This window comes from Phyllopteryx taeniolatus, chromosome 4 (assembly GCF_024500385.1).
Source record: "Phyllopteryx taeniolatus isolate TA_2022b chromosome 4, UOR_Ptae_1.2, whole genome shotgun sequence".
In the NCBI taxonomy this organism is placed as follows: Eukaryota; Metazoa; Chordata; class Actinopteri; order Syngnathiformes; family Syngnathidae; genus Phyllopteryx; species Phyllopteryx taeniolatus.
In genome coordinates this window covers 24045774-24073588 of record NC_084505.1, presented here as the reverse complement: position 1 = coordinate 24073588, position 27815 = coordinate 24045774, and the positions used below count along the sequence as shown (strand labels likewise).

Sequence of the window (27815 nt, the reverse complement as noted above, 5' to 3'; positions counted from 1 at the left end):
TGCACGCTCTGTTGTCAATGATTACACACAGTGTGGCTGCAGTTATTAAAATAATAATTATTTTACGTTGAGAGGCTTTATGTTTTTCCAAGCCCTACAGGCATTGGTGGCAGAACCTGTCGAACTTGACGCACGAGGGGTTACAATTTGAACAACTTCACAGTACGTTGGAGTCTTGCGCAACAGAACACAAATCGCAGAGGGGGAATGCAAGGGAGAAAAAGAAGCCGAGGAGATGCAAAGAAGGAAGGATACATGGAAACGGAAAAGAAGTCCAAACGTGAAGGGGATAAGGACAACAAAGCCAAAATGGAGGTAAGGAAAGATGAATCCGCTGAGGAGGACAGAAGGGAAACAAGCCAAGAAGGACGTAAACCAGGAGAAGGAGCTAAGGAAGGCGGAGGGAGAAAGGAGACAGCAACAATGAAGGAAGGACACATGGAAAGAAAAGTTAAGAGGAGCCAAAGAGAAGGACCTAAAGAGGACGCAAGGAATAAGACATAAGGAAAGCTATCCAAGAAGGAAGGTGAGAAGGAGACACAAGTCAAATGGGGACAAACACACAAGGAGACAAGGAAAATAAATCTGAAGCAAGGAGCTAAGGGAGAGACAAGGAGAAGATGTCAAGAATAAAGGACCCAAGGAGATAAGGAAAAGGAATCAAGGAGTTGAGGGTAACAAGGAGAAGGACGCGGGGAAAAGGAAGGAGGAGACAAGGACACGAGAACCACAAACCAGGAAGTAAGTGAAAGAGATGAGGAAATCAAAGGGAAGGAGACTAAAGATAAGGACACAAGAAAAGCAAGACGTTGAGTAGAGGAGGAAACTTAAACCAATGAGATGACAAGGAGGTAAGGGAGACACAAAGGGAAGGAGACAAAGAAGGACAAGAAGTAAAGAAAAAAGGACCCAAGGAGATGAGGAAAAGGAACCAAGGAGTTGAGGACAAGGAGCTAAGGAAGGAGTGTAACAAGGAAAGAAAGTCAAAAAAGGAAGGAGTGAAGGAACATTAGTCAAAAAGGAAGGCAGGACACAAGGACAATAAGGCAAGGAACGACGATCAAAAGAGGAGACAAGGGAAGTAATTCAAAGAAGGAAGCAGGCAAGGAGAAAAGTAAAGAAGGGCGGAACCCAAGGAAAAGAAAATAAGAAACAAGTCAAAAGAAGAGAGACAAGAATACAAGACGAATGAAACAAGGAAAAGAAGATAAGAAGGGGAGGAGATAAGAGCACAGGGAGAAAAGAAACATCCATCCATTTTCCGTACTGCTTACAGGGAAAAGAAAATAGGAGAGAATGAAATCAAAAGGAAGGAGAGAGAGAAGAAATTTGATTGGCAGCTCGTGACGGCCAATCGCCTCCCACCTCTTGGCCAATGAGCGCGTAGGGGGCGGGGCTAATTTAAGTATCTGTGAGGAGCTGGCGAGCTGTTGTCAGGGAAAAGGGCGAAGGTGGAACAAGGCAGCAAACATGGCCCACACCGGAGAACATTGCGCTACAGGTAAAACCACATTCACATGTGTATATACATTTATTACATGCGCGTACGTGTATTAGAAGATTGTACGTGGAGGGCAAAAGACGCGAAAGTTCCCTATTACATGTTTAAATAGTTGTCGCCTTAGCGAAATATGCCATACAACTCTTGTTAATGTTAGGCGGTAGCTGTCACGCCATTTTCTGAACAAAAAAGTGTCATGACTACGCCAAACAAGCTTCTCAATTGTACTTTAATTAAATGTTGAATTTCTCTCTCTCTACGTCTTTTCTTCAAGCAGCCAGTTTTGCCATGGGCAACACGACCGTCACTGACAGCACGAGTAAGTCATTGACACCAACTTTTTAATTAAAAAATAATAATTCAGAAATAAAGTACCATTAAAGTATTACTTGGAGAAGTAGAAATGAATGCTACATGGAAAAGGTTCGAAAGTGAAAACTCCTGGTTATACTTTTGGTTTAATTATTAACATACAAAGCAGGGTTGTGATTCAATATTGTAAATTAAATTACAGTAATTAAATCTTGCAATAAAATACGAACGATATAGTTATCTCCACTTAAGTAGTTGGTTATTTTCTGCCTATGTATTAAAAAATAGGGTAGATAAGATATCAACAAAAAAAAATCTCGAAATGTAAAAAATTTAATATGGGGTGATATTTTGTCATACAGTGATTAGCAATAATAATTTTTTTTTTACATTTTGAGTAACCTAAATATGTGCTTTTGAAACCATTGCTGTTTCACTTGAAATTGTTGAAGAAACCAACGTACCTATTTTGTAAACATCCAAGATAGAAAATACAAGTTTTGAAAGATGCCAAGAAGCTAATGAGACAATTCAGTCTTTTATGAACCTAGCAATGGCGTTTTTGTAAACATAAAAGAAATATTAAAATCAAATTATTGTAGCCGGTAGTCTTCAATGAAGGTAAACATAATTTTTGTATAACATTTTACAGACATTCAAGTCTTCAGTGAACCTAGCCTGTGTTTTTGGAAGCATCAAAGTTTATTTGGAGCAGTGGTTCTCAAAGTTTTTACACCAAGTACCACCTAAAAAAAATACGTAGCTTTCCAAGTATCATGGCCAACAATAAATTACAGTCATGTAGTAGGCCCAAGTTCCCATCAAAAACAAGGCACACGTTTTAATCCTAAAAATATATTTAATATTTTGTTAGCCACTGTAAAATTATGCACAATTTGAATACTAACACTGTGCTTATATCGGAAAAAAAATGACTTAAATAATAATTAAATTAAAATGCATTGCATATCAAAGTTTATTTCACCTAAAAAATTGTTTGAAAACAAACATTTGTAAATGACACTGCAATTAGAAGTCAAATACAACTGACCTGTCCTTGGCAAATGTGCTGTACTGCATTTAAAAACAAAAAACAGTTGAAGCCAACATTATCTAGTTTGAACATTTCATTCAGTGATTCTTTCCACTTCCACTGGAGGGAGCCCAGGTACCTCTAGTGGTACTCGTACCACACTTTGAGAATCACTGCGCTCGAGTCTTTGACAAACCTAATGTACGTGCTTTCAGAAACAAAGACAGCAGTTTTTATAATGTTTGTGAGTCTTCGATGAAGCAAATGTACATGATTTCCTAAACAATCAAGACAGACGAGTCATCAATGAAACTGCCAGAACCAAGTCTTTGAGAAACCAAACATACATCTTTTGCAACAATTAAAGACAATTTAAAATGTTCAAAGAACGTAAGGTGTTTTGTAAACACTGAAACATGTATCTAATGTATTGGTTTTTGTACACATCAAAGGCAGTTTAGAGTATTCTGTTAACCTAGCGTATGTGTTTCGTGTCCAATGAAGACTAGGGTTGGGCATCGTTTGTATTTGAGCGATTCCGGTTCTTCATTTCGTTTCCGGTTCCAAACGATTCTTGATTCCGATTCTTTTAGGGGGCTGGATCAAAAAAGATTGCATGATTTAAATAAAGGGTGTCCAAATTATGAACATCCATTTTCTTAGCAGCCTGCAGCATAAACTAAAATGAACATTTGACTCGGCGTTCTTGATAACCAGTATCTATATAAAACCTAGGAAATAAAAGGCAATTTGTGTGGAACTAACCCGATTGACCTAATGTTCATTAATTATTATTTCAGCCAAAAGTTAAACATAGCATTGTTTAAATAGTTATTTGGGACTGTTTTAATCACGTCAAATGGTTTATATGTGCAAGTTTTAACTTCCTGTTTTAAGCATGTAGCTTTTTATTTTGAAGGGTATGCACCAGAACTCAGCATTTTGGCATGAAAAATAACTTCACAGGACACCAGTAAAAACTAATTTAAAACGAGATGCAAGAAAAAGAGTAATAGATGGAACCAAATGCTCTGTAAAATGTTGATTCCTTTACCTACACACCGATGAAACACAAGATTAGTGTTTGTGATACTGTGAAATTTGTCCCAATTCATTGTGAATGTAAAGTTGTTAGTTTGACCTTTGGTGAAGTTTTAGCTCAGTGTTAAGCTTGTAATGGGACTGTTTCTACTTTATTTCCAGTATGGTAAAATAATTTATATTTTATTTTTCCTCTGTCCTCAGCTCTTATGTTGGTTTGAAGACTGAAATAAACCCTAAAAACTATCGGTGCAAGAGTGCAACCCACCATTTAACTTGTTAGCTGCCTCAATGTTGGCATAGACGTATTTTATTGTTTTAAGTGTTGCACTGAGGTGACTGGTCATTTATTTTCACATAGTTAACACTTTTGTTTGCCGCCGCCGTTGGACACAAGCACGTTTTCGTGCGCGTTCTTCTTTGTTGATTTTGCCGCCGCTTCTTTGTTGGTTTTCGCCACTTTCTTCTTCGGGGTCAGCGGACTGTAGGCATCGAAACTGGGAACTGAAATGTTTTAATTTGAACGATTCCAGGAGAACCGGAATGTCCGTCCCATTTCCAATCGGTTCTCGATTCTCGATGCCCAACCCTAGTGAAGGCGGTTTAGGGTCCTTGTAAAAATTGCAAGTCTTGAGTGACGCTAATGTAAGTTTTTTTTGTAAATCACTCACACCATTTATAATCTTCGGAGAATGTTACCTACACTTTTGTAATGATCAAAGACAATTTAATATCTTCGATGAACTTGTGAACGTTTTCTAAATATTGAAGACAGTTTAGAAACATCTGTACCTTGGAAGACAATTTAGAATCTAACTACGGTGTATTTGTAAACATTTTCAACATCGAGGACCCTAAATAAAACTGTTTTTCATTAACCAAAATCTGGAATGGACCCTGCTCGGAAAAGATTCCCCTACCCCTTGCTTCAGGTTTTGTCACTGGACCTGCTTGGCTTTAATTTCACTATTTCAAACTGAACAAAAACATCCCGACTTACATGTTTTAAAAAAAACGACAACGACAACAGCAACAACAAAAAAGCACTCAAAGAATAACCTAGCTGTGGTGTCATCTTTCTCCAGCTATCTGCCTGCTATTGAATGCAGCTAACACTCTAAGCTGGCCCAACAATGGCTGCTTGACCCCCATGCTAGCAGTGCTGATGCACCTGTAGTTGACGCTGACATGGGGGGAAAAAATCACTTCTGCAGTTGTTTGATTCAAAGTTAAATAAAGCCTTATTCCCAATGTATGGGAAGGTTTACAAAACGTCATCATGACATAGTTATGCGCGTGTGCATAATATTGATTGGTAGAAGAGCCAACCGCTTCCATATAATATTGGCCGAGAAACCTGGTTTTCATGGTTTTTATCGCAGTATGCATGTTTGTGGCAGCTGATGCCAAGGAAAGATATGCAGCAAAGCTTCTGTCCAACAGTGACAATCAGGATTTTCTTTAAATGTGCAGTTAAGGATAAATGGGTCCCAAATCCCTCCAATTTGCCTGATGTATCTGGTCAGCAACTTTTAATAAAGGCCTACACAAAAGATTTAATGAAAGTCTACAAGTCTCTTCATGCATATATTTAATGTTAATATTTCAGTTGTTGACTGGAAAATAGTCAGACAGCGAAACGTTTCAATGCGTGACATGTATTTGCATGTTTGGTTAACGTATAAGGCTCAATCCCATTTGTAATTTGTATACGATGGTAGGCCTATTATAAAAAGTAAAATATCGACAAAAGTAACGCAGGCGTCAAATATTTAAAAGTGAGATGTACGAGCTAATGTGGGATTCATCTTTTCGTCCTTGCTTTTGTGCCAAATGTCACAAATATAAAGATTCAATAAGAACAATATCTATATGATATCTGATATCGTAATATTATTTGCAAAACAAGTTGATATGAAGTGTCTTATCACTGTATAAAGTGCCAAAACCAAACATGGTCGGTCAGTCTAGGTTCCACTTGTGTCACGTATAACTTTCATTGAGCTTCAGGTTTCTTTGGGATGCGGTAAAAGCTCTTAGAATCACGTATCAAATTTGCATGTATAGCCTATAACGCAACATGACACTACCATTTATTATTTAACAAAAATAAAGTGAATAACCCGATGACTCCCGGTCAGCTGTTGACTTGGACATCCTTTTTGCCAACCGACACGCCACGTGACCATTTAATGATGACATGGCGAATGCTCCCATTATTTTGTGGTTTCAGCTCCATGTGTCCAGAATCTAACGGAGACGGATGCCTTCAGGAGGTACGATCATATTTTCTTAAGCTCAGCTACCGCTAGTTTCCACCTCTAATATTCAGTGTTCCGTGATCACGCAGCAATAAGCTTTTGGACCCCACTGAGGAGTACAGGATGGACTACAGACGACGAGGCCGGGCGCTCATTTTTAACCAGGAACGCTTCTTCTGGCGCCTTGGCATGAATGACCGGCTTGGCACTAACGTTGACCGCTACAACCTGGAGATCAGGTTTAGTCAATCTCCATTTCCGACAAACTTTTTTTTTTGTACAACCCTGCAATGCGTCAATTTGTCTGTTCCAGGCTGAAGGCGCTCAACTTTGAGGTGAAAGTTTATGACAACTACAAAAATGCGGAAGTCCTTGAGATAATCCATGAAGGTGATAGCCTAAAACTCAGTTTCTTTCTTGATCTTAGCAAGTTACCTCTGCTTGTTAGCAGGATTACATTAAAACCATACATCCGATTTCTCTACCACGTAAACTGTTTAGAGTCGCCAAAGAATGCAACATAGGCGTACGCGTTTTTGTTAACTTTGAAGACATTTTCATGTTTTCATAATCACAAACGTCAAAGACTATTTAGAGTCTTAGATTAGCCTAAAATTTGTTTATGTAGACATTGAAAGGAATGTAGTGTCTTTGATGGACCTAAAATACCGTTTTTTGTAAACATCAAAGACAATCTAGTCTTCATTAACTTTAAAATAACTTTTTGTAAACAAATACCAACTAGTCTTCAGTAAAAGTGTTTTTGTAAACAGTGATGACATTTTTTTCTTGGAGTAGTGTTTCTGTAACAAATCGCATACCCATTTTCATGAATATAAAAGACAATTTAGAGTAAAAACGGAATGGTTTTAGGGGTCTTTGATGAGCCGAATTACTGTACATGTTCATAAGAGTGTTTTCGTATGTCTTCAAAGCTAAAGTTTTTTATAAACACTGAAGAATGTTTCTAAAGTATTTATTGAAAACAAAAGACAGTTTAGGATTTTCGTTGGACCTAATGTATGTTTTTGTAATTGTTGATGATAATTTAGAACTCAAAGAAGATTGTTTACAAACATGTGTATGGTAAGACAATTCTTAAGACCTTTTCACACCACACTTGCTCAATGAGAGCAATGTGAAAGGACTGTGTGACACAGCTGCAACGACCACGGCGCCCCGGCCCAGCGTGGCCAAAATTTGGAAGTGCTGACGTAGCGGCCTACCAGGAAGTAAACAGTACGTTTTCCAGCTAGCCAAGTAGACCGCACCTCGGCAACTTCGGAAAGATGTAGCTTTCTTTTTTCCAAAAGAAAGCTCCGTCCATCCCTGTGCCTTTTTATATATGTCACGATGCGTATTTTCTCTTGTATCGCAAAGTTTGGGACACTGCATTTATCAGAGCTTTGTCTCTTTTTCCCAGTACAAATCTGCCAAAAATCACTCCGCCAACCCCTCTCCTGTTGGAGGAGCTTTCTGACGTCACCACGACGGCGCTCTTGAATAGAGCATTTTTCTATTCAAGGTCGCGCCGCAGAGCGTCAGCCGCACTCTGCATTGCGCTGCAAGACGGCAAACCCCCTCAGCACATACACGATGTACGGGAAAGTCAAGGGTGGCATTCGCATTGCCAAGTGCGGTGTGAAAAGGCCTTTAGTCTTTGAATACTGTTCATATCTTCGCAGATCTTGTGTTTCCTTAAACACTGACAACTATTTTGAATCTTCGATTAACCTAATGCATGTTTTCAGAAACAACAATTGGGAGTCTAAGATGAACGTAACGTACATTTTTCTAAACACTGACGACAATTCAAGAGAACTTATGTCTTAAAAAAAAAAAGCCAACTTGGTCTTCAATGAATGCAAGGTTCGTTCATTTTGTTCACAATGATGACTATTTAGTCTTGAATTAACCTTACGCACACCAGGATGGGTATCTACAGAAGGTGCTAATCCAAATGATGACCATTTGTCCTGAGTAGAGTTCAGTGCTCAACTGATGTTTGTGTTTTGTAATGGTTCAATAACCACCTGCTGTCCGACCAGCTGCTGAGGAAAACCACTCTGATGCCGATTGCTTCGTGCTCATTTTCCTGAGCCACGGCGAGGACGAGCATGTGTACACCAACGATGGGAAAATCAGCATCCAGCACATTACCTCGCTCTTCAAAGGAGACCAGTGCCAAAGCCTAGTCGGGAAGCCCAAGATCTTTGTGTGGCAGGTATGCGCCCCGACGAGTCAATAGTGCAGCATCTCTCGATTAGGTGAAAATGAAAATGTCTGCCCACCACCAGGCATGTCGTGGAGACAAGCACGACAACCCCGTGGTGGCCTATGACGCTGTGGACAGCGAGCTGCAGACAAATGAGGTGGTCGTTGACGCCAGCGCTGTTCACACGCTTCCGGCCGGAGCTGACTTCATCATGTGCTACTCGGTGGCAGAAGGTGAGTAGCTAGCCCTAGAGCATACTTTTTTTTGTTTTTTGTTTTTCAAAGCAAATTTTGTCTTTGATTTACGCACTCTTTTTATGGCCTTCAAATGCAGCCTCTTTAATGGGATCATGTTTTTGTGGAGGGGTGCGACAAGGATAGTGGGATACACCCTCCCACAAAATGGGAAAGGCGCCCACATTTGAAGTACTCTTTGAGGTGGGACAGCTTGCCCGCAGTTATATTGTTTCCCCTTCATTCGCACCCTCTGAGGATTGCAGCACCTGAGGTGTAACAAAGAAGCAGATAATAGTAGTATTAGCGTATCCCCCCCAAAAATGGGAGAAGGCGGTCGCTCACGTGTGAAGGAGTCATTTTTGCATTGGAATCGGGTATTCTCGTACAGCGTTATAACCGCCATGTCCACGGTGTTCCCCTCTCAAGGATACTACTCGCATCGGGATACAGTGAACGGCTCGTGGTACATTGAAGACCTGTGCGAGCTGCTGAGGAAGTACGGCGACTCTCTGGAATTCACCGAACTCCTGACGCTGGTCAACCGCATTGTGTCTGAGAGGAGCGTCTTGGCCAGCAGGGACAGCGAGTCCATCGGCAAGAAGCAGGTGCCGTGCTTCGCCTCCATGCTCACCAAGAAACTCTACTTCCGCCCCAAAAAGTAAACATTCCGCCACTTCTTGCATCCATCCTAAATGCCTTGACAAATGATACCAGGAACAATTCTTTAATTCTCAGAGATCCCCCTGCTTATTTTCTTTCTCTTGTTTGAATGTAAATCAAACAGTGTAGACTGGGTTGGTAGAACCTTTGTTTATTCAATGGACCTCTTGTCTTGAGATCGACTGTAGTTTGTTTTCGGAAATTCGATTGTGCTGTCCAGTTCCCTACGCAGTACATTACCGCTCCCCCAACCTCAAAGACCTCACTGCTAGTTACAGCCATGACGAACAGGAACTCTTAAATGTAATATGTAAACCCAAGTACAGCAGAGTACAACTAAGAAATTATTTTATAAAAATTAGCACTACTATATATTTTTATTGAAATGTATTGAAATTAGGCGGCACGGTGGGCGACTGGTTAGAGCGTCAGCCTCACAGTTCTGAGGACCCGGGTTCTATCCCCGGCCCCGCCAATGTGGAGTTTGCATGTTCTCACCGTGCCTGCGTGGGTTTTCTCCCACATCCCAAAGACATGCATTAATTGAAGACTCAAAATTGCCCGTAGGTGTGAGTGCGAATGGTTGTTTGTTTCTATGTGCCCTGCGATTGGCTAGTGACCAGTTCAGGGTGTAGCCCACCTTTTGCCCGAAGATAGCTGGGATAGGCTCCAGCACGCCCGCGACCCTAGTGAGGAGAAGCGGAATAAAAGATGGATGAATGCATTGAAATTGTATCACTGCCCCCAAAATTTGTTGTTCCAGAAATGTTCTGTTCGGAACTTAAGTCACAGTCCCATTCCTCTAATCCTTATGAAGTCATTTTCAAATACGTTCAAATATCACATGCTTTGCTTCACAAATAAACTTTATTTTCAGTGCTCAAGTCGCGTGGAACCAGCCACTCAGTCCCAGAATTACAAAAATGGTTCAGTCCCATTAGTTTATCCACAAACCACCAAGTAGCCTGCTAACAAATGACCCCATAATGAAATACAACATACCCTAATTCATTTGGTTTCAGGAAATTTTCTTTTCTGCGCTTAGGTCTCGAGGACACCCTTCCCCTTTGGTCGAAGAATAAAAAAATCGGTACAGTGATCTTGTCCATTTATTCGTAATGAAGTAGCTTTATAAAAATGCAGCACCTCTGTTTTTACCATTTTTAACTTAGCACGTCAGCTCTGTGCAATGACAAATACTAATTCTAACAGACAACCTTGAAATACACACTGGCTCTTCAACTGAAGAAACATTTTAGTGTAAAGTTTAACAACTGGTACGAGGTGTCCCTGTTATGGTTCGTTTACACTTTTACAAACTTTGCAGTTGACCACATTTTGAGACTTTCTATATGCTGTTTTTTTTAAAAAAGAGATTCATGTATCTGCGTGTGTTTGTTGGTCTTTTGATTTGCAAGTGGACGAACAAAAAAATGGGATTTTTTATTTTTTTTGTATCCAAAACAGCAGCTGACACCAGTGATGACTGTACCTCAGGGAGGATGGGTGTGTGTATTTTATTTTATTTTTTTTCAAAACCTTTGCTACTTTTGTAAAAAGACATGATCTACTGAATGACTCAGGAACAACAGAGCCACTGTCAAACGCCAATCCCACTTTAATCATCTGTTTTAGTGTCGTTTTCCTAGTGACAAACAGGAGATTCAGTAAATGAGTTTATTTCAGTATTCCAGTTTTTGTTTTTGTCCCTCTTCCAAAGACAACCATCATCAATATTCCTGATTAAAAATGCAGCATTATGAAAATAAGCAAGTGTTTTATTTTTTGTTGCTCAGTGATGACATCATGGCTTGGGCTGGATCTGTTCAATGGGGAGTTGAAGCTGTGTTGGATAGCGCAGGCGTTTCAGGTCATCCTCCACCTGAAACATGTATAGTTTATATTGAATAGAAAGTAGTGGTTCATTTGCAAATGAATGTATACACCGTACATAAAAAAAATTATCATTATGACCTGACGTGGTTTGATGCAAATACCTTTATGACCTTGTTACGAGTCAACTTTTAACAACTTTTTCCAAATAGACCAGACCTGTCGTTTCCTTCGTGTGCAATTAATTTCCATTGGTGCTTGGGACAGTTACGAATAAGCCTTGTGAAGACACCAAACTTTCTAAACTGCAGTTAACATTAACGCCATTCATGTGTAAAAATAAATAAACCACTGTTTATCATAAAAGCGTAATAACTTACAAATGGGAAGATGAGTCCTTTAACACTGTCACACAATGAACAAAAAAGTCAGTGGTGTAGTTGAATTCTAAATTGTACTGTCAAATTTTCAGTTCAGTAGCCAAGCTAAAGTGGTTGGTGCCTAAATAAAGAGCAAATTAGGAAACAATAGGGTATAGTCAAACATAAGACTAATACAGAATGTGGCTAGTGAAAACATGTTAGCATTTAGCGTACATCTTATTGCACTGTATATCTACACTACTAGCAATGGCAACACACCTGAGCCAACTCATCTTTGAGTTCATTATACTTTTCCACATTGAACTTCTTCTTGCTAGCCCCCTTGTAGAAGTAATGCAGGAACTGTCTGTCTTTAGCATTGGGATAGACATAATCCTGGAAAGAGAAACTACATTGAGGAATTGACAGAGAAATTGAGTCTGTAGGACAAAATTTGGCTCGCTTGCCTCCTTTGTGAGAACGTAGTAGGCAAAGGCCCCCATACTGGTGGCGTAGGTGACAAAGTAGGTGACTGGCTCCATGACGTCCCACGAATACACCCACCAGGTGAGCCAGGCCAGGGCGCCGCCCTGCACAGACAGCAGCGCCAAACCCGTCCAAACCGCCCTGGACGTTTGGAACTCAGCTGTGTGTGAGAGCTGTGCCTTCATCTGGTGACACAGAATTGCACAGCGGTTCTCATCTGTTGTTACTCTGGGACCCACATTTTCCTACTGTGGCCAACTTGCGACCCACTTTTACATTGGTTGTTTTAAAATAACTACACTTTGCTTGAATCATGTAAGTTACATGTTTAGAGTGCCCTTTTAGACCACCTTATCAATAAACTGTAGATTAACATGACAACTCCATGTACATAAATGAACCGACTAAAACTGACACTCACACTTCCGCAAAACATGGCCGAAAAATTGCACTTGTATCTGTGCTGTGATTTCTTCTTTTTATCAAGTCCTTGACCTAATAACGTCCGTGTACAAATACATGTTTCATTACTTTTCTGACGCATGTCTGTCAAAATGAAAGGCAAGTACGACCTGGGATTTCTGCAAAATATTTCACTGTACGTCCTTTATGATGGAGTTCCACTGCTACAAATTTGTACATAAAGCAGAACGTGTTAAGTACAGTCTATTACTAAGCTATACTAACGCAGTAGCAACGTCATATTACTGTAAATGCGCTCTTTGTATGATAAAACAATGTAAAACAGTAAGTTGGATGTCGGTACCGTCATGAACCGAGGACCCCTTATTTTTTTACGACCTGTCCACGACCCATCCATAAGTTGAGAAAGACCGCAGCAGTAGCATAGGAGCCCAGGCATGCATTGAAAAGCTAGAAATGCAACTTGGAGGTGAGCATTTCAGTGACATTTACAAGTAAATCAAAAACATTTTTGGTCATTAGGACAAGATGATAGTTCAACATCGGAGATGTGATCATCTTGACAAAATAATTAGTCACAGAGTGTCCCAATATTACAAGTATAACATATACTGTACATGTCCACCTAGTTTGGAAATGATCAGATAAATGTTGGGGATATTTTTTTTGTGTTTGATGAGTCTTCCGACTAACTTAACCACTCATTCTAAACAGTGAGCTGCCTCGTGATCAAGAACATACAATTACAATTATTGGAACATCCAAATAACCACGAATGAGAGCCACATACTGCTTCACCAAGTCTAGAAGACATTGTTATGACGTTTTCATTCCAGCAGACAAGTATTTTGGCGCACCCTTTCCAGGGGTGACAGCTCCTGTTTGAGGCTGTCAAGTCTCTCCAGTAGTTGGCGCTCTTGGATCAGTTGGTGTTCCGGTAGGTGTAAGGCCGTGTGCAGCAGGTGAACCACGTGCTTCATGTCGTCCAGCTGCACGGCGTGCTCGCTGGACTTGCACACTGCAAACACAGTGGACGGAGACTTTTTCATTTTCTTTTCAGTACTCTGGTCACAATAGAACCTTTCCTCCCGTGCCTGAATGCAAACGGTGGAGCCTTTTTTCGTCTTATCCAAAGATACTGTATATAGCCCACTAATGAACAAATATCACACTTAATAGTTGTTTTTATTTTGGTTCATTTTATTTCTGGCACTCGAGTTATGATGGAACTGTTATCATTTCCCATGTGTTTAATCCTAACGTTTTATGTAATTCCCCATAAACCAGAAAGTTGCCTGCAAACTAACCAACGAGCTGACAAATATAGCAGTCCACAATTTTGTAACCTATGTATCAGGAATTCGTTTTCTTTTTGGCGCTCAAATCATAATGAAACCCAACCCAAAAATTAAAAAAAATTGTTCCGTCATTCTCGCTCAACGAGAGACTAGATACGACACGCATTTTTTAAATTTTATTTATATGCAGTAGCTTTTAGCACGGTCTAACAGGTTTTGAGGTTGGGGTGACCTTTGATGCAGTTATAAACGCATTCAAACTGGTTACCTGTGTCAAATAGGAATCTTGATTAGCATGACTTGAAGAACATTTAACGGTGCCTCAAATAGGACTGGATGCATCGAACGTACACGACAACAACAATTACGTTCCACTAATTCCAAACGACAGTAAAACTAATTTGAGAACGAGTCGTTCAGGTTTGAGAGTCAAAATGTTTAAGTGTAGAATTGCTTATACCTTTCTCAGGAGAGTGGACATTGTAAATGGAGTTGTTGATGACCAGCTTGAAGTGCGTGTCTATCAGCAGGGCTTCTATCAGCGTGTTGTAGGCTACACGTTCACCGTCTGTCCGGACAAACAGAATCATAATTAGGAGTCATGAAAACACAATATAAATGCTAAACAGATGAAAAATACCCACAAGGGAAGACAATTTTACAACTCAACAACACAAAGTCTATGCTGCTGCCCTCTTAAAACTGTTAACGTGACAGTCACGTTAAGAAATCCCATCTGTCTGTTTAAAAGCACAAAATTTGCCCACTCCTGCTCCAAATTGTCCATAGGTGTGAATTGTTTTTATGTGCCCTGCAAGTGGCTGGTGACCAGTCCAGGGTGTACCTCGCCTCTCCCCCAAAGTCCGTTTGGAAATGGCTCCAGCTTGCCCGCCACCTGAATGAGGACAAACCCTATAGAAAAAGGATGGATGGAACACATTGCCTTGGATCTTTTCCCAAGACGTGAAACGACTGTTTGTGGCTTGGGTTTGAGGCGTGAGGCCGTACTCCGCCCACGTTCTCTACCGCGCTTCCACGGAACCCATTCGACGACATGCAGGGAATCGGCGCCGCACGAGTTGGGTACCTTTGGAGAGCACCGTGGCGGTGGCGCCGGGGTCCTCCCTCTGCAACTCGTTGACCAGGTCGCCCACCGTCATGAGCATGGGCTGCAGAAAGAAGAGGCACGTCTCGCTCCTGCACGTCAGCGGCACCTCCAGAGCCAGGCGGCCATGTTTGTACCTGATGGACACTTCTACAGAGATAAGAAGAATCACAGTCTGGAGCAGGGGTGGGCAAACTTTTGATTCTCAAAACAAACAGATGGGCCCAGGCCATTGGTACAACAGAAACATTTAATAAAGTAATTTATTTTTAATTTTTTTTTTTTATAAAGTTAAAGATAAGTACAGCAGTACTTTGACTTGCAAGTTTAATTTGTTCCGTGACCAAGCGTGCACCTAAATTTTCCTCAATGAAATGAATTTCCCCCCAAAACACAAGTACATTTGTGTGCTGATGTGTGCCTTGAAAGACCCTCTAAAGTGAATTCAGCGATTAAGTTTCTGAAGACATTCTACATGAAATTAAAAAAAATAATAAAAATGAACCAAAACACAAAACAAAAAAATGGACCGAGCAACAGCTTGTAACTCAAAAAACTCACACTCTCAAGTCAAGGTACCACTGCATAAGTAAAATTATTCTAGTATTTTTTAATTTTTTTAAATTAATACAGAAAATTCATTCATTCATCTTCCGTTCCGCTTATCCTCACTAGGGTCGCGGGCGTGCTGGAGCCTATCTCAGCTATCTACGGGCGAGAGGCGGGGTACACCCTGAACTGGTCGCCAGCCAATCGCAGGGCACATATAAACAAACAACCATTCATACTTACGGGCAATTTAGCATCCTCAATTAACCTACCATACATGTTTTTGGGGATGTGGGAGAAACCAGAGTACATAGAGAAAACCCACGCAAGCACGAGGAAAACATGCAAACTCCACAGACGGGGCCGATTTGAACCCCGGTCCTCAGAACTGTGAGGCAGATGTGCCGTCCATCCATCCATTTTCTGAGCCGCTTCTCCTCAATAGGGTCGCGGGCGTGCTGGAGCCTATCCCAGCTGTCATCGGACAGGAGGCGGGGTACACCCTCAACTGGTTGCCAGCCAATCGCAGGGCACATACAAACAAACAACCATTCGCACTCACATTCACACCTACGGGCAATTTAGAGTCTCCAATTAATGCATGTTTTTGGGATGTGGGAGGAAACCGGAGTGCCCGGAGAAAACCCACTCAGGCACGGGCAGAACATGCAAACTCCACACAGGCGGGACCGGGGATTGAACCCGGTTCCTCAGAACTGTGAGGCTGACGTTCTAACCAGTCGCCCACCGTGCCGCCCAGATGTGCCGTAATACAGAAAATATTACCAAATAAAGAATGGAACAGGTCATAGTTTGCCCACCCCTGGTCTGGAGCCTTCATAATTATTATTATTATTAATCATCAATCTTTTTATTATGATTAGTGAGTGCAGTAAGCAGAATTACCTGTAGGGGGCGGACGCGTGCTGCAGAACACAGCCTGACAAGCCCCAAGCAGAGGCAGTTGCACCTGGAAAGACAAGATAATCCAAAATGACTTAGAGCGCTCCCTTGTTAATTGTTTAAACCGGCAGGCGTTGGTTGGATTGCAAACAAAGCCAGGAAGAAATGACACAGCATTTGTTTCCACTATATATATATATATATATATATATATATATATATATATATATATATATAATAAAATAAAAACATGCACACTGCATTTTATTCCCCTACTTAATGGCGTAGAATCCCACCAGCCTCTGACTGCAGGTTCTGCTGATTAAAAGCAGAGCTTCTTGCCAACGCATGATTTTGCCTCACATTTCATAAAATCTTATCGCAATAAACGGCACATTCGCGGGGGAAATTGCTCTTTTCTTTGGCAGCCAACAAGAAGGCCGTACAGCTGCGATGCAGCGGGCGCAGCCAGGCCAGCACACGTAGGAAGCGGGAGGCTGTAGTTTAACAACAGTACTGTAATGATTCAGGTAAGGGTAGGAATAATCATATTGCCAAGAAAAATGTAATAATCATTAGGCAGAGTCTCAAAGAAATCAGATGGATTCATTGGCAACTGTGAGGCAAGAAAATTAGCTCCAGTCACTTTACATTGAATGATTTTGCTGCCAGGCCCTTTGATTTACAGTATTTACACCAGCATTTTTACTGGGTCAGAGTAAAATGTTCTAAGCTTTTTTTCCTCCTAATCATTAAAAAAAAAACTTTCCCCAAATGCTATCACTCTCTTCTCGCACCCCTCCACCCGACCCCCCAAAAAAATAAGGACAAATATCACCTTATAAATTGTACTTTCTAAGTACAGTATAACACAGTTTGTGCATCATGATTTAATAAATTTTATTGTGCTGCTTCTTCCGGTGTGCTCGCCTTGGCCACTCGGAGGGACTTTAATGCAGTCATGCAGACACAAACGAAGGAGAATAGTACTACTACTACTATTACTGTGACTCAGTAAAATGCTGTAATTGTCATCTTTGTAGAGGCTAAATAATATAAAGGATACTTTGACTGTTCTATCATCTGTCTGCATTACGTTGCTCCACCGTTTGCGTTTAAATATCTGTTGCTAAAAGGGTATTATTAAAACCGCGGCTATCGACACGAACCACTAGCATGTCAATGGCAACATGTTTGAAATACACTGGATTCACTTTGTTTTAGGTTTAGTTTGACAGCAAACCTCAACTGTGAGTGGCATTAAATAGCTCGAAGCCTTTTTTTTCGAGAATTGTTACACATACTTCTCTTCCTACACTTTGAAGTGAAAAAAAACCTGACAGATTTAATACCATATTTAAGTGAATAATGACAGGTATATGATTTAAAAAATATATATATATATATTTTTTTTTTTAAATTGAAAATTACATTTTGGCCATCTTATATTGGGGAAAAATATCTACATACATATAAATACATTCAATCAGTAGTAAAGTCTAAATTCTTTGCTATAAGTGTAAAACTATCAACTCGAAATAGTACGTAGAGCAGAAACTGGAATAATCCGTGACCCACTATTCTTACACTCGGCTGCTTTCGACCCCACAAGCTGAGTTTTTTAATCAAGGACTTTATTTATCTTGGGGGTCCCGACTGAATACGCCCTTCAATTCGACTGGCGTCTTGAGGATGTGACTCTACCCCAACACCCCCCACCCCACCTCCACCACCCCCACCAGCTTTTGTCCTTCAGCAAGTCTCCCATTCAATCAATACCAAATTAAAAGAAGAACAGAGCGGCAGCCCACAGTAAAATGACCAGAAAAGAGCAGACTGACGTTCACCAGGTGGACAAAATAAAAAAAAACATCACTTGGCCTGAATTCTATTATTCAGCAGCAGCAGTGCATTAGTCTGTATTGACTTCGACTGAGGACTGATTTGTTTCGCATTGAGATGGTCCACTGTGGGTTAGGAAGAAGGGCTTTTTACAGTTAATAATGTTATGGCACATTTGCGACAGAGTGATTTGTTTTCGCATTTTAAAATCAATAATGGTGAAGATATTCATTCCTTCAGTTAAGAACGGTGAAAAGATCCCATGCCATCAATTTTTTATTTGTCATAATCATTTGTCTCTTTATTGGGTTTACAAGATAATTTGGGTTGAAAATGCCCAGAATGCCCTTTTTCAAGCTATTCTAGTTGGCCTTTTACACCTGGCTTTTGAGACAGACGGCTTTCTCATTAATATTCCATATAATAAGTTCTGACTGGATAGCTGATATTTCTACTCCAAATATTGAAAACAGCATTGCTCGGATTGGTCCTTGGCGATATCACGGCACCTTGTGGTTTGTGACGGCCAAGCAATCCTAGGAATTCCTGTGTATGCTACACTAATGAGCATCACTGCAGTTTGATGACATATTGACGCCGAACTAGCTAAAATGTTTTCTTTAAGGCTGTCTTTGAACAAAACATAAATACATGTATGTCATTTATTTCTACAATTAAGATATGTAAACATGAATGAAGGTTCAAATTCTAATATTGTCATCTTTGGTGGCCCTGTGGTGACATCGTGTTCAAAAAACAACAACCTTGTAGACATTTAAAGAGCCTACGGTGTTTTGTCACTATACCTTTAGCCATTCACCCGAACCGGGAGGAAGTGCTTCGACCAGCTTTGCTGAATGCGGAAGGAGGTTGCACATATACCAGATTCACCAAGCGTTGGATTATTGCGGGTGAAAATTAAAAGAGAGGGGGATATTTTCAAGTTCTGCTCAAAATCTACCCGTTTTGAAAGCCTTGTGTGTTAAATCGCCAAACCACATAGATGTCAAAATTAAATGCATTCTTTTTTATTATTATTAAACCATATCACAGACTCATTTTGACCCATGTTATGCATTTAAGTTAAAAAAGGTTTTATGCTGGCAACTTTGACCACGTGACCAACGGATCATTTCTATTTCCATTATTTCCGAGTTGAGGGGAAAAATGTCAAATCCGGACAAATTGGAGATTAAACAAAATGGACTGTGTTCAACTTTAGAGGTTCTGCTAATAATGCATTATTAAACTTAGAGGTGTGCTTATTCACTTGTTTGTACTGCCTTCAAGTGGGCGGAAATAAAAGGGAGGGCACGTTGAACAAGACCAGCATTTACTTCACTGAGAGCTGCCTAAATTGAGAACAAGGATTACCCGTTCTCTTCATAAATATTAAGAAATGTACAGTTATTCATTAGATCACAAACATTCCGCAGAGAAAAATCAAAACCTCAAAAAAAAGAAGGTGTCAGAGGAAAAACAATTACAATTAGGTACAAATACAAACGACAATCAAAAGTAGTAAACGTACAACAGTATGTAACCAAAACAACAACAAAAAGCTGTTTGTAATGAAGATCATTGATCGTGTACACAATGAAGTGGCCACTGACTGTAAAAGAAAGTGTTACACCTCAGGATAAAATGTAAACAAGACTGAACAAGCAACATATGGGGTCTGCCTGGTCATGTGATTCTCCACGCCGCAGAAAGGAGGAGTTTTTTTTTTTTTTTTAATTAACACTGCAGAGTTTGGAATCCATTTTAAAGCTGCACACTTGCTCAACATGATCACATTAAACCTTCAGCTGATATCCCTCTGGCCCCCGGAGCCACGCGTTTTCCTATTTATGGCATGCAGTCAAGGCCGAAAACTGACAAAATGCCTTCTGGTAGCGCTAAATGAAGTAGGCCCCTGCGTCCTGCCTGAATGATTGGTAATGGTGAGCGCGGCGACAAGCAGTCTCATTTTCCCTGCAGCTCGACCGCTTGATGAATCCCGTCACAGCCGAGCATCGGTATTCTAAGTGTGGAGCTACACCGCTCAGCGTATTTTGATACAGGCGGTGATTATCACATGGCTGGTGTATCTCGCAGGAAGTAGAAAATAAGCAGGCTGGAACGCCCAAAAGGCTTGAGGGGAAAACAAAAAGACAGCCACTATGGAAGAAAATTCAATTATTCACAGCTGTCATTGTGATGAAGTGTAGGGAGCGCAGAGTTTGTCTTGTTCTCCAGTCCATGATCCTAGCATCTTCGGAGGGGAAATACAGCTAGATAAAAGTATAAGAACCAACTAGAATAACATGATTTTTACACTCATAGCATAACAGAGACCAACATCCACAGTATTAGGTCAGACCATGCCCCATATCGCTTAATTAGCAACAGGAAGCAAACCTCAACCCAAACCCTGATGGCGCTTACATTTTTTCTCTTCTCAAAGACCCAAATGTAACCACTTACTAAGTGTTACCAACCAACCTTTCTCAAGACCAACACCACTCCAGATGTAACAGCTGGTACACTTTGGGAAACCGGAAATACAGTCTTAGGAGGAACAATAATTAGGAATGAGCAAGTACCGATACTGGCCTTATTTTCAAGGTATCGGGTATGCGTGAAGGCTTGCCGATACCAGCCACCAATACTTCAGGCAATACTACCTTGGCGGTAGTTGGCGCTATTGTTGTTTATTTGGTATTGTTTAATGATGAACCTAACCCAAATAAACAACAATCAATCAAACTCACACGAGAGGGAGAGATGTTGTACTCACAAACCTTGAAACTGAGAGCTACTGCTTCAGTGAAAGGTACTTTCACAACAAGGAATTCTTCTCGAACCCATGGTGCAATACGAAACAGTTGATAATAAAAGTTCAAATATAAATAGACTAACAAGAAGGAAAATAAACTGAAATGAGCATCAAGAGTGTGGAATAGAAATCAAGTGTAGGTGTGAAATTATAATGGTGAATTACAGTGCGGTGAAAACGTATTTGCCCCTCTCAAATTCTTTTATTTTTGCATGGTTTCCCCACTTTAATGTTTAAGATCATAAAATAAATGTAATGTAAATGTAAATCTAACTCAAGTGATTTAAAATGCTCTTTTGAAATTGTGATTTCATTTATTAAGGAAAACAAATGATTCAGTTACCTGGCCCTGTGAGGAAAAAGCAATTGCCCCCTAAACCTAATAAGTGGTTGGGCCATCATTAGCAGCAACAACTGCAATTAAGCATTTTCTATAACCGGTAATGAGTCTTTCACATCTCTGTGGATATTTTGGTCCACTCTTCCTTGCAGAATTGTTTGAATTCAGCAAACATTTAGGGTTTTCAAGCATGGACATGGTCCTGGTCCTTAAGGAACAAAGCAGCCCAACACCGTCACACTACCACCACCATGTTTGACTGTTGGAAGGTTGTTCTTTTTCTGAAATGCTGTGCTCCATTTACACCAGATGTAACGAGACACACACCTTCCACAAAGCTCAACTTTCATCTCGTCAGTCCATATAGTATTCTCCCAAAAGTCTTGGGAATCATTCAGATGGTTTTTTTGCAAAAGTAACATGACCCTTTATGTTCTTTTTGGTCAGCAGTGGTTTTTGCCTTGGAATTCTGCTTCGGATGCCATTTTCCCCCAGTCTCTTTCTTATTCTTGTGTCATGAACACTGACCTTAACCTAGGCAAGGGAGGCCTACAGTTCTTTAGAAAATGTTCTGAGTTGCTTTGTGGCTTCCTGGATGAGTCATTGCCGTTCGCTTCGGGTACTCTTTGTAGGCTGGCCAATCCTGGAAAGGTTCACCACTGTTTCTCCATTTCTCCATTCGAGGTTAATGGCTCCCCCTATGGTTCGCTGGAATCCTAAAGCTTTAGAAATGGCTTTGTAACCCTTTCCAGACTGATAGATGTCAATTACTTTATTTTTTGACTTTTCTTGAATTGGTTTGGATCGTGTCATTTTTGTCACTTTTTTTTTTAGTCCAACAGGTTCTGTTTCAGTGATTTCTTGATTGAACAGGTCTGGAGGTAATCAGGCTTGGGTGTAAGTTCCCTTGGGTTGTCTTTGTCTGGTATTTACATTTGTTTGATAATCTTAAACACTAAAGTGGGGAAACTATGCAAAACTATAAGAATTTGAGGAGGGGGCCCATTACTTTTTCACAGCACTGTAGTGTTCATGAGTCTGATGGCAGAGAGGAAGAAGCTATTCATGTGGCGGGAGGTTCTGATCCAAATGGACCGGAGTCTCCTGCCTGAGACACTTTTTTTCTTGTCTGCATTTCTTTTAGTGATATGGTGATAATGCTGATAACCGTAATAATTTTATTAGCATTATTATACTTGTGGTGTTTTATAGGAAAAGATGACTCCTGCTGTTGGCTCTCAATGGAGCGTCAGGCTCCTTTCACAAGTTACTTCTGCTTACGGAATTTATCACCATTTCAGGAATAAAAGAGAAAATGGTCTTAAACCTATGTAACGGCAAGTAAACTGGAGGTGTAAAAAGTTAAATTCAACTACCCTGAATGGGATGTGGCAACTGTGTGATGCAGCAGTCTGTCGATTAACAGCTCTATCACTACAGGTTATAGTGGCCATTTATCTATAACATGCCACTTATTGAAGAGGTGGGAAATTGATACGGTCAATCTGGATTTAAGGAATTACACACCGGCTTTAATCTCGTGGTTACAAGGGTTGCAAAAATTGTCTGCAACAGAGATGTCTTCAGGGTAGATGGGTGTTTATATGATGCACATACAGTGAACTCCTGCATATTTGCGGTTCAGTGATTTACTAATTTGTGGATTTTTTGGGGAACCTATCCTGTTATTCGTAGAAAATTTTGTCACTGTTTTTGTGTGCATCCCAAAGCAATAACATTGACTTTGGCACTATCTGGTGGAATCTTAGTGTTGTTTTTGGTTTAACTCATTGATAGTGTTTCTTCATCTGCGTTTGAGAGGTCCTGATTTGTCTTTGGTCTTTGAATGCACTTTGTGTACCGTCAAAAGTGAATGTTTGTTTCTGCTTCTCTCCCGATTTAGCTACTAATAATAGTCTACGGTGTAGTCTACTTTGCAGGTACAACAGCAAACATTTATTATTGTGTGTAAATGCCAAAAGGTGAGTTCAATTACGTAAAGGGGAGGAAAATGGGGGCGGGACACACACACCAAAATATGTTGTACATGCTAGATAGAGGCTGACATAGGAGTGGATTTTGACTCCCACTCTCACAGATATTGATCCCATTCACACCCAATCCTGAGGCAAAATATTAGAGATTACCACGAAAATCCTGGTTTCTACTCCAGTCATGCTTTCCATTCCCAGTGACTTTGTTGTCGTAGTTCCCGCTCCCACCAACTCCGGTGACTTTCGTTCCCACTCCTGCTGCTCCCGGTGATGTTTGCTCCCCGTCCTGCCCCATCCAGTGTTTAATAGTGAAATTCAGTCCCATCCCGCGGGAATCCGGAGGGACCCGCAGGTGCAGGTGGCAATCCCGAAAAATGTTAGCCTCTAGTATATGCCCCCACTATTGTAAACATGATATGCTGATTAATATTGTATTCGTGGAATAAAAATTAAATCGATAAATACATCACTTTTTACCTACCCCAGGGATCAGCTATGTTGGTCAATATCACCCTCTGCTGTCGTATAAAATTAACGTCACACGTCTCTCGCTCTTGCATTGTCAATGTCACATGACCAAACGCGGAAACCAGTATAGCGAGCTCCCCATGTATGCTGTGTTAACTAGCAAGCTGCAGGTTGATTACATGATGGTTAAAAACCATCATGTAATCCAAAAAAATATTTGCTGTGTGTTTCCTTTAATGCCATTTATGTCAAGTGCTATTGCGCATATTTATTTGCATCCCACATGATGTCATGTCAGTTTGTGCTAGTGCGTCAGTTTGTGCTAGTGTGTTAGGCAAGTAACGCACTAGTAACGTGCGTTAGGCAAGTTTACGATCATTCTGTTTTAAGTGCATTTCCGCCATCTTGTGGCATCTATACGAAATTATAAACCCCTTTCAGGGGGAGCGCAAGTTATTTGTTGATTTGCGCTAGTCGTGGCAAGGGGCAGTCCCTATCTCTGCGAATAGCAGCGGTTTACTGTCAAGAAGTGACACCTCTAAAAGGTAACGTCATTTGGAATTTGCTGGAAAATGGTTTAACTGTCATCATGCATGACGTCACGAGAGACTCTGACATAAGGATTAATTCCACAAGTGTGTCTTGCTTTTTTGTCAAGCCAGAAATGGCAACGAGGAAAAATGAGACGATAACTATAAGAAATGAAACTTAACGTCCACATAATAATCTACAAAAAGAAAGCACACCACAAATTAGTCCTTACGTGAAGAGACTCACCTCAACAGAGATATTTGTGTTTAACAAAATGTCCGCTGCAGGTTTCCCATGCTAGGATATGCACACTAATTGTAATTGTATTTGGGCGTCTTGGTGTTGAAGTGCTGCCTCCACAAGTGGGAAAAAAAACAACAATCCATACTTCTGTTTTCAATGGAGGCTCATGCACACTTTGCAGTTCACTTTCACTTTTTCAGACCCCGGGCACAACAAGCAGCCACTCCCTAGTCGTCATGGTAACAAAAGACATTGGCTTATTTGCATGACACAGGACCACCCCCTCAAAACAGGCCGAATTCAGCATCGCTTTAAATGTGGGTGAAAAGTGTTCTATAATTCTTGATCCTTGTGGTCTTTTGACAAATGCATATGTATCCTTTAAATGGTGAGCGAGTAAACAATTTACTGTTTAAGATAACCTATTTTTATACTTGCACTGCATTTTTTTAAATATTCTTTACAGTCATACATGACATCAAATCACTTTCAGCAAGCCTCTATATATTTACTTCCTTAAAAGGTGGAGTAAGAAGCTTTCAAGCTGCTCGCAAAAGCTGAATGTAGCCTTACATCACTCCTCTAAAATGAAATTAGAGGCATTAGATGGGGCCAGAGAGGCTATTCTACTCTTAGGCAATACAAATAGTGAACGTATATGAATTTTTTGGGGGAAATTACAAACACCTTTTAACATGACATCCCTGTAGTAGTCTTAGTATACAGCACTAAAACATCTTTTTTTTTACACTTGTTAGTTAAAATGTGACTTAAAACATTGTCTGCACAGTTGATGAAGGTTTTATACTTGTCCAAGTTTGACCCTAGAAGGGAGTATTTCAATTATTTTCTATGGGGGAAAAAAAGTGTACACATTTACGAGTGAATCAGAGGTCGCGCCCAGTGTCCTGGAACGAACGTACCGGCTCAGCTTAATCAATCTGAAAGGCGAGAGTGAATCTTAATAGAATGCACACTTAGCTTCTTTCCAGCACCCTCAACCGGTACGCCATTACTGACGATAGATTTTGTACCCCCGTCCTTCTCTGTGCTGATGGTCATGGATGATCAACGGCTAGTAAAAAGATGGCACTTTTAACAGCTGAGCTATAAATCAGAGACTAGAGGATGGTCTGACACCACGTGGGAGTCACTTTCTGTCGTGCTTGCCCCCTCTCTTTTGCATCTAACTATATTCACCTGCATATGGAGACGTACGCCGCTTGAACGCGCTGCTGTGGCAATGCAGTGTTATCCGGGGAACTATAGTGGGCAAGGCAGACCATTCATTATTGTTTAAAAGCACACTTTGGAGCCGGAATTGCGGTTTGTCTTCCAAGACGAGGGCTCGGACGGAGACGTAATCGAGTGAGCACTGCTGTGATGAGCTTGTGTATGACGTAATGATCAGTCAGGTGGACATGTATACACTACGAAAACCTCTGCAGACCGTAGTAATGGACTTGAATAATTTATTGGGTTCTGTTTGCCGTCCATGAACAGAAGATGAAAAAGCTGCTAGTATAATAATGCTTCAGAGGCAAGGCATAAATGTGGATGCGCTTTCCAATATTGTGGTCCAGTAGAGCCTATTAAATGATCATTTTAAAAAAATAAAAAAAATCAACACTACAGTAAACTGCCGTGTATAGGGACTGAGCTCAGCCACAAATTAGTGTTATAATTGCCTATAATAATCGGGTAAACCACAAATATAACCACAAACATTGATCTCAAAGCACTTTCATATCATTTCAAAAACATGATCTTACAAATATTACCCTTAAAAATAAATGGCTAATACTGTAGATTATTTGATTAAGAAATGTTCATGCACGTGCGGCAAAAACTCTAACTTCCACTGACTCACAACCCAGGCTAAACTTAGCTCCTCCCTGACATATAAGAGTAGAGATGTATCACTTAAGCAATACTTCCTTGACACCAATGACTACTTTCCTATTAGCCATGGCACCATCTTGTAGCATCTTAGGGCGTTAGAGGAAGAGCAAAAAAATTTGTGAATAGGTGAGTTTTTCAGCAAATAGCTGAGCATAGGTAAAAAAAAAAAAAAAAACAGTGCAAAACTAGTTTCCAAAGTCAGTATTTAACTGATGCACAATGCAGCAGTGGCTCATCTTTCTTTTAGGCTTTGGAGACAGTTCAAGTCCTGCAGACAAAAATATATTTAAAAAAAAATAGTTGAATATAACAAAATAAAGTGAGTTACTGATGGTGTAGCAGTACATTTTCCCCTGATTTCGATCCACACAGCATGGGTTCATCTCACACTCAGTGGCAGTGTGAAAGGGAGTGTATATGGTTGTCTGTCGCTATATGTGCCCTGTGATTGAATGGCGACCAATCCACTGTGTAGCCCGCCTTTTGCCTGAAGTCAGCTTAACTGGATAAGCGGTGAAGAAAATGAATGGATGCAAAATAAGTGACGGGGTAGGCTACATTGTATAAAATGCACTGAATATTCCAGCCTGACAAAAATAAACAAAAGCAGTGAACAACAACAATGAATTAAAAAAAAAAAAAAGTATTTTCAAAAACTACATTACCTAGTAGCAAAAACTATTAATATGCATTCTGTCGTGGGACAGGTGTCTGTGTGATTTTTATTAAATTTATTTTACTAGCAACAATCCCTCAGACAAATTTGATTATCTCTGTGGTGTGCAAAAAAAATATATGGTAGTATATAGTTTAAACTTTAGGGATCTTTAAATCACAGTATTAATTAAAAGGGCAAAAAAAACTTTCGGTGCTGCACCTTTGAGACGGTCCCTACTACATGTCAAACTGATGTTATTTAGTCTCAACCGAGGAGGAAGTTTAGTTTCGATTGAAACAATAATTAGTCGCTTTTTGACAACCACACTCAAGTTTGCACTCCTAAACTCAACCGTGCTTTGCGCTCAACTCGCAGCCCCTATATTGTTTGTTTTTAAAAACAGTGAAAGTAACACATTTCCGTTTTAGAAACTTGTGAGCGTCGTGACAATCATGCGGGGTGGGGTGGGGGGAATAAATCGCCGTTTACCTTGCGAAGACATGTCGCCGGGCGCGGCGCCTGAAAAGCGGGCCGACGAGCTCCGAGACTTGCCAAAAGTCTCCCAGCAACTTTGCCGACTATCCGCGTCGAAGCCATTATCAGGCGTCCAGTGTTTAACAGCCTAGTCGGGGCATTCCGATCGGAAACTAAACCACACACCTTGCCCAGAGCCAACAAAGGTAGCTTAATAGTGTGCAAAATGACACAAAAAGCGAACAATTCGCCCCTCTCCCAAGTCCAAATATGCGTGGCGGGTGTGGATAGTTAGAAGAAGACGCAGCCCAGTTTGAACCGCATTTC

The 27815-nt window shown here is 40.6% G+C and overlaps 2 protein-coding genes across 2 annotated transcripts; one reads left to right on the top strand and one right to left on the bottom strand.

Annotated features, from left to right (window-relative positions):
• Nucleotides 1–215: 215 nt before the first annotated feature.
• On the top strand, nucleotides 216–11028 carry LOC133476858 (caspase-6-like). The gene is made up of 8 exons (XM_061770796.1): nucleotides 216–1501; nucleotides 1776–1820; nucleotides 6121–6163; nucleotides 6238–6387; nucleotides 6462–6538; nucleotides 8197–8372; nucleotides 8446–8596; nucleotides 9026–11028. The coding sequence occupies exons 1-8, from the start codon at nucleotides 1471–1473 to the stop codon at nucleotides 9259–9261; spliced, it is 909 nt and encodes a 302-aa protein (XP_061626780.1). The 5' UTR covers nucleotides 216–1470; the 3' UTR covers nucleotides 9262–11028.
• LOC133476857 (calcium uniporter regulatory subunit MCUb, mitochondrial-like) lies at nucleotides 10923–27792 on the bottom strand. The gene is made up of 8 exons (XM_061770795.1): nucleotides 27504–27792; nucleotides 16222–16285; nucleotides 14749–14916; nucleotides 14122–14229; nucleotides 13221–13381; nucleotides 11922–12125; nucleotides 11734–11850; nucleotides 10923–11141 (listed from the first exon to the last, which is right to left on the bottom strand). Exons 1-8 carry the CDS (start codon nucleotides 27609–27611, stop codon nucleotides 11064–11066), a joined length of 1008 nt encoding a protein of 335 aa, XP_061626779.1. The 5' UTR covers nucleotides 27612–27792; the 3' UTR covers nucleotides 10923–11063.
• Between the last annotated feature and the right edge of the window lie 23 nt (nucleotides 27793–27815).

Excerpts from the sequence above, each read along its gene's own strand:
- LOC133476858 (XM_061770796.1), top strand. The coding sequence starts at position 1,471 with ATGGCCCACACCGGAGAACATTGCGCTACAG. Across the intron at positions 1,502-1,775 it reads CGGAGAACATTGCGCTACAG|CAGCCAGTTTTGCCATGGGC; the intron begins GTAAAACCACAT and ends CTTTTCTTCAAG. Across the intron at positions 8,373-8,445 it reads CCAAGATCTTTGTGTGGCAG|GCATGTCGTGGAGACAAGCA; the intron begins GTATGCGCCCCG and ends GCCCACCACCAG.
- LOC133476857 (XM_061770795.1), bottom strand. The coding sequence starts at position 27,611 with ATGGCTTCGACGCGGATAGTCGGCAAAGTTGCTGGGAGACTTTTGGCA. Across the intron at positions 12,126-13,220 it reads AGCTGTCACCCCTGGAAAGG|ATGAAGGCACAGCTCTCACA; the intron begins GTGCGCCAAAAT and ends CTGTGTCACCAG. Across the intron at positions 11,851-11,921 it reads ACTACGTTCTCACAAAGGAG|GATTATGTCTATCCCAATGC; the intron begins GCAAGCGAGCCA and ends TTCTCTTTCCAG.